This window comes from Laetiporus sulphureus, assembly GCF_001632365.1.
Source record: "Laetiporus sulphureus 93-53 unplaced genomic scaffold LAESUscaffold_2, whole genome shotgun sequence".
In the NCBI taxonomy this organism is placed as follows: domain Eukaryota; kingdom Fungi; phylum Basidiomycota; class Agaricomycetes; order Polyporales; family Laetiporaceae; genus Laetiporus; species Laetiporus sulphureus.
The window spans coordinates 233654-248051 of NW_024468511.1; the positions used below are offsets into that span (position 1 = coordinate 233654).

The following is a 14398-nucleotide window of genomic DNA, read 5'->3' on the forward strand; positions in this document are numbered from 1 at the left end:
CTTCTGGACATCCTATTGTTTCATGTATGGCCATTAGCTTATACCCGTAGATAGGTAGCTTAGGTAAGATAGCCCGCTGTACATGTATATAAGACCAGCCATGTAGAGGACGAAACTTCAGATTGTTTCTCCTCATCTACCATCTGTAGCACCCACTGAGCTTACCAGCTCCTTGATATATCTTTCACCCTTTCCTGCACCTCCCACATCGACTAGTAAGTCAGAGGCTCTTGTGCCACATAGGGTTCAGGGGGATTCATTGGGATCAGGGGGATCAGGGCAGCACGTTCCACGTGACTGCCCCTTTTTAGTCTTTTTGATCTCTTGTCCGGTGGTACCATGACATTAGAAACAATCTGACAATTTTCTGCGCTCCTGCTTAGTGTCTAACACAAGCGGCCATGTATTTTCAGTGCAAGCAGTTTCAGCCATAGCGCGTGGCTTTTTTGACACACATTCCAATCTGATCTCTACCTGGCGTGAGCCTCAGCAAGACTCTGAGCTGCCCAAAGCCTCAAAGTGCAAGGCCACCCCCAGGATCAACCTCGATGCCCACTACAAGCATCAGGAAACCAACAAGGAGCGTGGAAGGCTCCTCACCCTTGCCTCACTAGGCGCCTCATCTACAGACAGGCAGAGAGCAGCAGCCAGGGTTGTTGATACTATGCACATTATAAAGCGCAGAATCATCCGCAAGCCTCGCGATCACACCCCACCACTCGAACACTACAAGCCCAGATGAGGACGCCTCACCACTGGTGGTCGCAAGCCAGCACCACCTCCAGAACTCATCACATCTAATGCAGTTCCTCCCCCCATCATCGCTCCTATTCCAGTTCGGCCCCTTCTGAACTTTGTAAAGACCAACACCGTCGCCCGTCCCATTCGCCCACTCCCATCTAGAGTCAGGCTGACAATCCATATCGAGACCCTCACAAAGCAGGTAGATGCTACCTGCTTCAGGCTCCAGCCTATACTAGAAGCATTCTCATATCGTCTCAAGGACGAGCATCAGAGACCCATCTACAGCCTCGTGACAGAGCTTGATAAGGTCTGTGCTGACCTACACACTGTAACATGCACCTACATGTTCATCGAGAAACAGGTCATCAATACAGTCTGCCTGGAAATAGGGAGCATTAGCTTCAAGCAGATAGGGAAAGAGGAAAGGTTGCAGAAGATTGCCAAAGCCCTGGTCTTTATCGCGAAGAAGCGATACTTGAACTTTTTGTATTAGCCTACATATCTTTACATCACAATGGAGGGAGCTGATCGAGCATACGCATCGACATTCAGACAGAGAATGGATGACATACTCCACACAAATGTCGAAACACCACACGATGGCAGTAGCCCACGTGCCTCGCAGCGCAACTCACCTGAACCTGGGCTAGGGCCCCAGGATTCCACATCACAAGTTGGAGGACCCACATCCCCGACACCATCACTCCTTCCTGCTTATGTCCCCCCATCTGGGAGTTTGACGGACACCAATTCAAGCATCTAGAAGATGCACTCAGACAGTCCGCCCCCGGTGAAGTCCCGGATCACATCCGAGAATGGGTAATCATCGCAATGAAGCTTACGGTCAGCACTGAAGTCACCAAGGTCTACAATGTGCTCGGGAACAAGATGTACGAGCACAAAAAGGCCTTCGAATCAATGATCCAAAATAACAAAAGCGAACACCGACTCAAGGAGGCAGTCCTCCAGACAGAAATCGGAAAGCTTAAGGATAGGATCCTCGTGCAAGATGCGCATATGACAGTTTTGAACGATGAACTCTCAGGGACCCAAGCAGCAATGCTTGACATCGGCAAGGAAATAATGGAAATCACGTCAGCTAACACTAAGCTGTGACATGAGCTAGCTTCGCTCAAAGCAAGCGGTGTCACTGTGATGCAAGGTCAAACATCCGGTACGGTCCAATCGCAGAAGCCACACATCAAAATTGCTGAGCCTCCACACTACTCGGGCAAAGGAAGTCTAGAGGACTAGCTCCAACAACTCGGTATATGGATATAGTGGAACGAGATCAATGATGATGAACACAAGATTACCACGGCCCTGCTGCATTTGGAAGGAGGCGCGTTCACATACATGTCCGAATACATGACCAGGGCAGCGGCACGGCAGGCACTTGGCACATGGGAAGACTTCGTCAACATTCTCAAAGTAAACTACAGGACCCTTGACCCGAACAAGGATGTGCAGCAGCATTTGAAGGAGATCTGCAGCAAGACGTATCCCACAATGGTATCCTTCGCAGAACAGTTCTGTCAATGGGCCACTAAGACCAACTTAGGGCACACTGCACTCATCGGTTACATTGCTGAGCACCGAAGCAAGGACGTACACCAGGCAATGGTCACACGAGACAGTCTGGGAATTTCTGACCCCATCACATGGCCGGAATACCTCGACCTATGTCTTCAACTGGAGTCCAAGTTCAGGGCTGACAAGGCAGGACAGCGTGGAATGGTAACAACATCATCATCATGGGCACCACGGGCTCCGAAAGACCCTAACACAATGGTTGTGGATCGAGTATCCACACTTACCAAGGAGCAAGAAGGATGGCTGGAAAAGAAGCTGTGCATACGATGCAGGAAACACCCCTTCATTTTTAAACAGCAATGCCCAGACCCCAAGTACAAGGACAAATTTGAAATGCCAAAGCGGGGTTAAGCAACCAGGGCAATATCAACAACGGCATCATCCACCAGCTCCGATGACAGCAAGGCGAGGGAAGAAGCAGTCTGTGCTTTCATCGCCAGCTATGACGTGAAGGGAAAGGAAAAGGAGGCAGAACCGGAACCGGCCATCGAAGCGGCTAGGATCACGGAGGTAGAAGATGATGAGGATTTTCTTCAGCGAGTTCTCTGAGGTCTGGCCAGAGTTCCCATAGACATTGTAATAGTACCTACTCGCTCTCGCATGTACCAGTATCAAGTTTTTTTATACATCACATCTACTGGTTTGTCAAAACACGCGATCGATTTACCTGTTCATCTCAAACAGGGAGTAAGGGAAGTCCAGACTGAGGCGCTCCTCGATTCAGGAGCATATTCTTGTTACATCAACCCGTGGCTGGTTGATCAGTTGAATCTTGCTACGATCTCACTTGAGAAGGAGATCAGGGTCTATAATGCAGACGCATCTCACAACAAGGGTGGAACCATTAAGAAAAGGGTTCTTCTAAGTATAACGATCGGAAACCACACAAGCAGACAAAGTCTTCTGGTTACTGATATAGGTCACAAGGACATCATACTAGACATGAGCTTCCTCAAGGAGCATAATCCCAAAGTGGATTGGGGAAAACTCACAGTCAATTTCACCCAGTGCCCACACAGATGCGCACCCTCACAGGTAGCAGTCCAGGAGGAGGACCTGGAAGACACAAACATCCCCCACATCGAAGACCTGATGGAGTTTGTCGATTCTCAGGAGTTAGGTGACAACTGGAACGATATAGACAGCTTCATCAGATAGGTGTCATTATCAGAAGACCCCGATGCATAGGCCGTAGCATCACTCATTATGGGTCTTGACACCAAGAGGAATCAGGATAGAGCACCGCAAAAAGAAGAACAGGACAAAGACTACTGGTCAGCCTATGTCCCCAAACACTTCCATGAGTATGGCGATGTGTTCTCCAAGAAGCAGTCAGAACGAATGCTCACAAGAAAGCCCTATGATCATCCAATCGAACTTGTTCCAGAGGCATCGTTACCATGCCCGGCAAAGTTATATCCTATGAACCTACAGGAAAGAAATTCGCTCGACACGTGGATAGACCAAGAGTTGGCCAAAGGTTACATCAAGAAATCAAGGAGTCCAACTGCAGCACCCATCTTCTTCGTTAAAAAGAAAGATGGATCACTGAGGCTCGTACAAGATTACAGGAACCTCAACGCAGTCACGAAGAAGAACAAGTTCCCAATCCCATGCATTTCGGACCTCATCGACAGACTCTCACATGCTAGCATATTTACGAAGCTTGATCTGAGATGGAGGTTCAACAACATAAGGATTAGGGAGGGAGACGAAGAAAAAGCCACCTTCATCACACATCGTGGCCTCTTCGAACCCACTGTAATGTACTTCGGTTTCTGCAATGCTCCTAGCACCTTCCAAACAATGATGAATACAGTCCTCAAAGACTTGATTCGCACTGGAAAGGTGGTAGTCTACCTAGACAACATCCTCATATTTACGGATGATCTCGAAGAACACCGACGACTAGTAAAAGCAGTTCTACAGCGTCTCTGGGACAATGACTTATACGCCAAACTGGAGAAATGCTTCTTTGAACAGTCCTCAATCGAGTATCTTGGCATGATCATTAGCAAGAACTCGGTACAGATGGACCCTGCTAAAGTTAAAGGTGTACTTGGCTGGCCTGCACCTACTAAGGTCAAACAAGTACAGGCCTTTTTAGGATTCACGAATCTCTGCAGGCGATTTATAAAGGACTTTGCGAGACTCGCACAGCCCTTAACGCTTCTCACCTGTAAGGACGTGCCCTGGCAATGGAAGGAAGAGCAAGACCAAGCCTTCAGTGCACTCAAAATGGCGTTCACCTCAGCCCTGATCTTACAACTCCCCAATGACACTGTGCTATACCATCTAGAGACAGACTCTTCAGGCTACGCAACTGGTGCAGTACTCGAACAACTAGGAGAGGACAAGCTATGGCATCCAGTCGCATACTACTCTAAGTCACTCAACGAACATGAGCAGAACTACGAGATTTACAACAAAGAGATGCTTGCTATTATGCAGGCACTAGAAGAATACCGGCACTATTTAGAAGGACACCTAGAACCCATTGAGATTTGGTCAGACCATCTCAACCTTACATACTTCCGTCAGGCACAGAAATTATCCCAGCGCCAAGCGCGCTGGTCACTATTCCTCACACTTTTTAATTTTGTACTTAGTTACTGACCTGGAAAGACTATGCTACGTGCCGATCCTCTGTCCAGGAGGCCAGACCATGAGAGGGGGTTGGACAGCGACAATTCGAATCAAATGCTGTTAAAACCTGAATTTTTCGCTATCAATGCGATTCGACCCGCTCACGCATCTGAAGTTGATGATGCTCAACTACTGGAAAGGATCAAGAAAGCACTCACAGACGACACAATGACCAAGGATTATCGTGCACTTTTGACTACAGGACAGCACGAATTTGGGAAAAACCTCGCAGAATGGAACTTTGAGCATGGACTGCTGCTCCATCGCGGAAAGGTTTATGTCCTCAAGGATCAACAGCTATGCCTTGACCTAATAAAACTCCATCACAACACCTTACCAGCCAGACACCCCAGCAGGTTCAAGACGTTGGAGCTTATTACTCAGAATTATTGATGGCCAGGAATGTCTGTAATGGTTGAACAATACGTACAAGGTTGCGACAGTTGTCAACGCAACAAGTACTCAAGGGAAAAACCATACGGACTATTACAACCCAATGAGGTACCAGGAGGACCATGGGAAATTGTCACAGTTGATCTTATCACTCAACTTCCTCCAGCCATGGACTTTAGGGGAGAAAAGAAGATGGCAATACTTGTCGTCGTAGACAGACTCATGAAGCGAGCGCACTTTTATGCAACGGATGATACAGTCACATCGTCACAAGTCACTAAGGTATTTGTATTCTATAACGAAGTCTTCAAACTCCACGGATTGCCACACCAGATTATCTCAGACAGAGGTACTCAATTTGTGAGCAAACTATTCCAGGAGTTCTGCCAGAAGCTCAGTATAAAGTCAACAATGTCTACAGCATACCATCCCCAGACAGAAGGTCAAACAGAAAGGGTTAATCAGGTGTTGGAGCAGTACTACGAATGTATTGCAACCACAGACAGAATGATTGGGTCTATTATCTGCCAACAGCAGAATTTTCATACAACAACCAGACCCATGAGTCCACCGCACTTTCCCCATTCTTTGTCGAATATGGCTGACATCCAAAAATGGCACCAGATATACACGAATCAATACATCACCCTTCATTGGAACATCTATTCGCTCACCGATCTGAGGCACAAGAACAGGCAAAGGCAGCATTGGAAGTTTCAGCTTCACGGATGAAATGGTACTTCGACGAGAAAAAGGGAGAAATCCCATTCAAAGTCGGAGACCTAGTACTACTCAAGGGAAAGGATCTCAGAGTAAAAGTCAAGTCCACGAAGCTAGGCACACAAAACTTCGGACCTTACAAAGTACTTCAGAAGCTAGGCCCAGTCACATTCAAACTGAAACTGCCTAAGCAAATGAAGGTCCACCCGGTCTTCCATGCTAGCAAGTTGATCATGTATCATCAAAACATGGTCACACACCGTGAACCCCCAAAGCCCCAGCTATAGAAATCGAAGGAGAACCAGAATTCGAAGTTGAAGAAATACTAGATTCGAAGGTCGTAAGGGGAAGGGTCCAATACCTCGTCAAATGGAAAGGCTATGACCATTCCGACAACACATGGGAACCCCGAACAAATCTTACCAACGCCGATGAGCTTCTTCAAGAATTCCACCAGCAACACCCAGATGCAGCCAAAGCACCAATCAGGGTCATCACTTTTGGTGGAAAACGCTTCGAATTATCCTCATATGAAGTTGCACCGATCTTCACACACAGAATCAATATGTCCGACCATCCGAACGAGTTCTTCCTATATCATAAAATGACAGATCTCACCAAATCACCGAAGAAATCCTCAAATGAAGCAGCAGGATGGGATATTTATGCAGCAGAAAGGCATGAAATCCCTCCGCAGACATGAGCTGTGGTAGAAACGGGAGTTGAAATCAGCCCCCCCAAACATACCTATACATGAATAGCTCCACGCAGCAGACTGGCTGCATGAGGAATTGACGTGGGCGCAGGAGTCGTTGATCCAGACTACACGGGAGAACTCAAGGTCGTACTGATCAACACAACAGATTTCGTATTTTCGGTAAAGCTGGGAGACAGGATAGCCCAAATAATGTTCGAATATTATGCAGAAGGGCTTTCCTCCAGAAGCTATCAACCGTTGTGTGCAACTAGAAGGGAAAATAAAGGTTTTGGCTCCTCAGGACAATGAGCCTTGAGAAGGGGGTAGTGTCACAGAGTTTCACCACAAAGTCCACACGTGACTTCTCTCACACCACAGATCACGTGCTTCACCAATATCTCATGCCACTCAGCCACAGACACGATGCGTAAAGATCAGGTGATAGTCCACATCACATGTTATGGTCCAGACTGTCACGAAGACCCAATATTAGGTGAAGTCCGAAAGGTCTTACTTGCTTATGTTGGATGAAGCGAAGTGACGGAGATCGCAGACTATAAGAGGTGTACTGGACTTGTAGGGGAAGTCGCAGTAACAGTCAAGTGTATCAAGTATTGACGAAGGTAGATAAGTCTGGGGGTGTAAACCCAGACGAGCTCAGTATATATACAAGCAGGGTCAGACCCCTGATACACTGTCTACCGGGACCATGGGCACACCTACAGTGGGTCCATGTGAACGGTGACTCAGCACACATTCTAAAAATAGGTGAAGCTCAGTGTTACCTGCGAGCTATCTTGAGATAAGCCAATAGCATTAATCTACGAAGTCATACGAGGCTATTATGAGACCTTGCCATGCGGCTACAGAGTCAGCTGGCGATGCCTGCTGATCATAACTACTCTAATTATAGGACCACCTTCCCAGGTAGTGGAGCTCCGTGTCTCACGGTGTTGTAGGAGCTTATTCTATTGGTGGATAAGCGACCAGATCTTGTATCTTCGGATATGGCGCCTTATCTTTTAGGCAAAATAGTAAGTACCTTATCTATGACGTATGAGGTTTGGGCCTTTAGCACGTGATATGTGCACTTCAAGATATACACGTGAGTGAGCATGTGAGTAGTCACGTGATCATGAAGCGAGCAATAAATGAATGTGGAATATTACAGTTTGTGACACAGACCTGCGGATGATATGGTCGGACCTGTCTATTCCAGGATACAATAGAGGCACCCATTTGGGAACAAAGGGAACAAGGACTATTATTATGCATCAGCCTTCCGCTTCCTATTAGTTTAGCCAAAAGCCTAGATAGGCACGATATTCACACCGGAGAACAAAAGGGTAACCAATATAGGCACGATGTGCACACGCAGTACTGCGGCAACCATCGATCTTCCCACTTATTGTTCTACTTCCGAACATCCTATTGTTTCATGTACGGCCATTAGCTTATACCCGTAGATAGGTAGCTTAGGTAAGATAGCCCACTGTACATGTATATAGGACCAGCCATGTAGAGGACGAAACTTCAGATTGTTTCTCCTCGTCTACCATCTGTAGCACCCACTGAGCTTACCAGCTCCTTGATATATCTCTCACCCTTTCCTGCACCAGCCACATCGACTAGTAAGTCTCAGGCTCTTGCACCACATAGAGTTCAGGGGGATTCATTGAGATCAGGGGGATCAGGGCAGCACGTTCCACGTGACTGCCCCTTTTTAGTCTTTTTGATCTCTTGTTGTCACAGTATTAAGTGGCACCTTTCTTTTTTGCACCATTAAAGTCCTCATTTGAGTGGTTATTCGGACGCCAACCTTCATATTGGTCTCGCAACGTGGATACTTAGACAAACAGCACAATGCCACCACATACATCACGGACATGACTGTGTTTACCACATGACCACCAAGCGCCCATGATTCAGCCACCCAGTCACGTGACACTGGCCACTTGCCCTATTTGGAAGATGTCAGAAGTTGGTCACGTGACACCAGATCACTTGCCCAGAAAGGAACTCATTGGACCATCAAGCTAGCAAGCACCCAATTCGCCACTCAAGATAGTGGCACCACTTTGCTGCCTAAACCAATAGGCAGATACCACAACAGAGGATCCCCCTACCAACCGGCATACAGTATAGCCAGGTACAGGATAGGCTAGATCTTCTCACAACCCTATCCAGATGAAGACTGATCGTCACACTCATTGTTCTGAGTTTGGACAGATCCTCTCATCTGATGTTGCAACCGTTGTGATATGCTCTGTTGGCCATCACCCATTGGCCCCTGAACAGTGGGCCCACTTACAGGCATTTATCTCATTGGATTAGATAGGATTACCTCGGCGTATCCACGGCCATTATAGATAGTTGCTATGACGAAGTCCAGAACCATTACCAGTTCTGGCAATATGTTCACATGTAGACAGGACAGGACCCCAGTAGGTACACCATAGTTAGGGTGCCCAGGGTCCACCCCTACATGTATATAAGCCCATGAGGATCTAAGGGAAAACCTTAGATTCATTATCCTATTGCATGCGGCCTAAAAAGCCAATTCACCCCCTAGTTGTGAGCATAAGGCTAAGGGCCCTTTGAGCCCCTTTTCCAGACTGCATACCACTGCACACATCCTCAGCCTAGCCCTTGTGGCAGGCTTTTTATGTGAGATCATTTGTGCAGGTCACAAAAGCAGACTTGCCCTTAATTGGGTTAAGTGCTTTGGTGCTTTGTGACACTTGTCCAGTGGTACCGTGACACCTTGCCACAACGATTCTAAAAGAAAGTCATCGCATTGCTGTCGGCACAACAGATGGCCACGCTGTTGCTTTGTGTGAGCTGAAGCAATGAGGACACCAAATGTATCACAGATGTGAGCAAAGAATGTGAACTCACTGATAAGTGTCCATGACTTTGCATGCCATGGAGAACTTTCGCTTTGAGCGAAACCGTCAGACATAGCTATCTCAGCAGTCAACACCATTGAGACATGGACGCGTCAATCTTAGTGGGAGATCCATCGAACAGTCCTAGCGGTCAACACCGCCAGGCTGTATGTGAATTGAAATCGAACTTCTTTGCGTGCAACGTAACATTTCATTTTTGTCTATGCATACGAGTAATAATCTCTCCAGCATCATGGTTACGATTATCGACAATCCCATGCCCGTGATAGCTACGAAGATTGGCCACGCCTTGGCCATCTTTGAGTTGAATGGTGGGATGATCGCGCGCTCTACGACCAGTCAGCATCCCACTGAGCAACCGATGATCAGCTTTTGAGCGACCGCAAAATCAGCCGATGAGCAGGAAATCGAACAACATTTGAGCTTTAGTTCCAGCAAACATGAGAGCGAACATTACTGCAGTTCCCATAGTTTTTCTCTCGGTGGACAGTTCGAACCTTAACCCAAGACAACAATTAAGATTTTATCATTGATTTTACCGAGGATACCATTTCTATCCTAAGTCAGTTTGCCTTTTCTGATATTGTTTCTGCTGCCAACCTGGCTGAGCTGTTGAATTATCAGCCAAATTAGAAGAGTTAATAAGATAAGAACTGTGCTATCAAGTCCTATCTAGGAAAACAGCTGAGATGTCCTCCAAGAGATATTATCGTAGAACATTTCATATGTTTATTCAAATTCTGTCACTACTTTTATCCCGGATCAAATGACAAAACTCCCGACATGGGAGGAGCCTGACCATATACTAGATATCGATCGATTATCATCGATATCTGTTTTTGGTCTGCTACGGAGACTAATCGTAGATCACTACCTTTGACGACTTGTACTTTGGCAGATGCAATCTTGCCATGATACCTCCAGCAACTGCCATGGATCACATTTATCACGTCTGCTGACCTGCTATCAGCTGTGCTCATGACGCATTTACCACAATGATATCCTGTCCTGAACAGCTGCTCTATTCCAGGACACCCTATCACCTCGGCCCTGCACGCTTATCTCCAATTTGCTCGTCACCCTGCACGTTGCAGAGCTGGATACAGATCGTGCGCTATATTTCGGCCTTCGATATCCGGGTGAGAGTGTGTGGCGGTCAGTCGCTACGCATTGGCTCCGCTCACATCCGTCGCGGGACCGAGGCGAGAAGATCAGAACGTGACGTGCACTAGTATACTACTACTATGCTTCAGTTCAAGGCAAGCGCGCTTTTGGTCCCAGCGCTCTGTACTGTGCATCGCAGCACTGAGACACTCGGACGTGCACGATCAATCATCGATCCTCATGCAGCGCAAGTCTAAATCTACATGCGCAGTGCACAGTGGCCCCTGCATGCACAGTTAGGTTAGGTAATGATGCTGCGGGGACACTCGTACGGGCATCCAGTACTCCAGCTTGCACCCAAGGCACAGTGTTGCAGATGCCACCAGAGTCGGCTCCCGCGCCCCCTTGACTCATACATGTTTTATTGGTACTGCGCATGCGCAATCGAGTCAGATCAGATACCAGACCCTGGTCGCACCGCCTCTGAATTTTCGGCAGTATTAGTGCGGCTTGGTCATGACGATATATAATGTGAATCGACAATATTTTGCCACTCCCAGTACATTGTATCCGACCCATATTCAATTGAAAGGATAGCCTCTTAAACAATTGACAGCTCACAAGATGTCTACATGCCCGTCTACTCCGTCATCCTCCGCGATTTCACTGGCACCCTCCGAGGCGACCACGGCTTCGACAAACTCGACAGCTACCTTGCTGCCGCACAAAGTAAGTGACGGTCCAGTCACAGAAGAGCTACGGCTGATTGCTGTGCCATCAGCAGAGTAATGGCGCGAGCAGCTCTATTCCTTCAAAATCCACGTCAACACCAAAGATATTTGAGGATGGCTTGGTATCCTTGACAGCTTCATATGGATTCGGCGGCATGGCGCCTATGCAGCCGCCAAAGAAAGAGACGAAGAAGAAGGCTGACACCGCACCCGCGGCGGGGAGCTCATCTGACACCCGGTCTTCATCTTCCAGTTACAAGTTCAAGTCGTGGTTCACATCAAAATAAAGTGCTTGCCACAGATTCTTTTAGTCATTGGTGCGTATTACGCACCTTGAACTGATACATTGATTAAGTTTGACGCACATTCAGGTTGTATCCTTTATTTATATGAGCCGCTTGCCGATACAAGACCCGAGATCTCCCAGTGATGCTGAGGCGTTCGCAATTGAAGTTGCCCAGTTTACGTTCGCAAATCAATAATCTTCCATTCATACGACACGTTCCAGATATTTATTAATATCAATCGTCATGCACATATTGATTGTGTAATATACTACATACGTATTTTTATGCTGAATGTTGACACTGGCCATATACGCATCGGACAGAAACTGAGCGCCTGATTTAAGGTTCGGAGATGCTCACATGACCTGATTGGCAGGAGCGCCTCTGTTTTGCGTTCACAGCTCTTGCCGTTACTCTCCGCAACTACGTTTGCCTGTCTCTCTTTGGTGATCCGAACCATTTGACTGTCTATCTGGCTTATTTCCGGCAAGAGGGTATCTTAAATCGTTTGGGCCATAAAGTGGCTAGAGTTAGGACAGCATGACAATCTCAGCAGGCACGAAACGAGCCATTCTTGATAGTGAGCAGAAGTCCGACTTCCGACTTTTATATTTTCTGATGCATGCTCACGCAGTCACACTGTTCCTGGTGTCTCAAGTGCGTATATGCCTTTCTGCGTCTTCTGGCATTGTTGAACATGAGATGCAAGGCAGCCTTATATTACACGGTGCGGGTACGTCTTGCTTGACTGCACTATGGGCCTCGCGGCAACCAGTGTTAACGATCGTTCTGTAGTGGCTAATGGATGGCATGATTCCGGGAGAAAAGAAGGAGGTTAAGCCTAAGAGCTTGAAAGCGTTGGAGAAGCTCGGACATAGGGATCTGAAGCTGGACGAGTACGAAAGTGCGCGCTCCTGAAGTGTCTCACATAGCATTTCCAGAAAGCTGACATGCCTTCCCTTTTTTCAGAGCAGATTGCATCTGAAGTCATACACCCAGATGACATCGATGTTTCCTTCAAAGGTGCGTAACAATACTGTACAAGCGCCGCGTTGATTGTAACGCGGACACAGACGTCGGTGGCCTGGAGCCCATAATCTCTTCCCTCCGCGAGTCCGTCATCTACCCGCTCGTGTACCCGCACCTCTTCAACTCCTCCTCATTACTCGGGGCGCCCAAGGGCGTGCTGCTCTTCGGCCCGCCGGGATGCGGAAAGACGATGCTCGCGAAGGCGCTCGCCAAGGAGTCGGGCGCGACGTTCATCAACATCGCGGCATCGGTGCTGACGAATAAGTGGTACGGCGAGTCGAACAAACTCGTTGCGGCGCTGTTTTCGCTCGCGCGCAAGGTGCAGCCGAGCATCGTGTTTATTGATGAGATTGACTCGTTCTTGAGAGAGAGGACGAAGGGTGATCATGAGGTGACGGGGATGATGAAGGCAGAGTTCATGACGTGCGTGATCTCCTTCCCATCTCATTTCGCATATTCTGAATGACGTGTCTGTCTGTCTGTTGACGCCAGTTTGTGGGATGGCCTGTTGTCCAGTACAAACCGCATATTGGTCCTCGGGGCAACTAACCGACCAAATGATATCGACTCCGCAATCCTTCGTCGTATGCCGAAGCGATTTTCTGTCGGTCTTCCTGACATCGAGCAACGACAGAAAATCCTCACCCTGGTACTTGGCTGATGATTCTCGCGCGACTTCTTTATCTAACCCCACGTCCTATCTGTGACAGATGCTGAAAGACACAGAATTAGACGACTCGTTGTCCATTCACAAGCTTGCCGAAGAGACGGAAGGGCTTTCAGGATCCGACTTGAAGGAGCTGTGTCGAAGCGCCGCAATGCTGCCGATGCGCGAGTTTATCCGCGAGGCGGGAGGTGATCATGATATGCTTTCGCGCAGTCAAGAAGAGGTGCGCCACGGTGTTGTTTCTCTTTATGTATGCGAGATTGACAAGCATGCGGACTAGGACTTCAAGCTACGACCGCTTACGCTCGATGATTTCTTCCAGTCTGACGGCACGAACGGGCTGCCACCGAGTAACCCTCTCGATGATATTTCCTAGTCTATGGAGGATCATGTGTTATAGAACGTGGTATGTCCCTGATTGTATACTATAATGCATTGCAGTTTAGACAAATCGATCGATGCATGTGTAACCACCACTCTGTTTTGTTGTTGTCTTGAGAGCCAATCATTGTAGAGACTTTGCGTCAACGTCTTCCGAAGCATCTCAAATGCATCGATACACGGCAGACATGACGCGATTTATAAATATGGAAAATCGTGTGGGAATGTCGGCTGATGTCTTACATTTGTGGCAAAGCTTTGCCAATTCAGCATTTAAACGGCAAATAGTGCACATTCACAGCCAAAGTGAAACATTTTCAACATGAAATGCCATGGTTGCAAATGTTTGTCGCATGTGTAAGAAATCAGTCGACATTCACACACAATTTCCCACATTGATAAATCGCATCATGTCTGCCGTGATAGTAAGTTTTGGACGGCTCACGGTATACATAATTCCTCTTTCTGTAATTTTGTCGTGAGCTTTTTCGCTTAAT

At 47.6% G+C, this 14398-nt stretch overlaps 2 protein-coding genes across 2 annotated transcripts; both read left to right on the forward strand.

Annotated features, from left to right (window-relative positions):
* Positions 1-11378: 11378 nt before the first annotated feature.
* LAESUDRAFT_808778 (uncharacterized protein) lies at positions 11379-12130 on the forward strand. The gene is made up of 3 exons (XM_040914094.1): positions 11379-11535; positions 11588-11854; positions 11909-12130. Exons 1-2 carry the CDS (start codon positions 11431-11433, stop codon positions 11822-11824), a joined length of 342 nt encoding a protein of 113 aa, XP_040769457.1. The 5' UTR covers positions 11379-11430; the 3' UTR covers positions 11825-11854; positions 11909-12130.
* A 107-nt stretch (positions 12131-12237) lies between these two features.
* Positions 12238-14120, forward strand: LAESUDRAFT_719751 (AAA-domain-containing protein). The gene is made up of 9 exons (XM_040907689.1): positions 12238-12404; positions 12459-12481; positions 12534-12557; positions 12620-12728; positions 12794-12847; positions 12898-13276; positions 13346-13502; positions 13564-13743; positions 13801-14120. Exons 1-9 carry the CDS (start codon positions 12365-12367, stop codon positions 13894-13896), a joined length of 1062 nt encoding a protein of 353 aa, XP_040769458.1. The 5' UTR covers positions 12238-12364; the 3' UTR covers positions 13897-14120.
* The last annotated feature ends 278 nt before the right edge of the window (positions 14121-14398 follow it).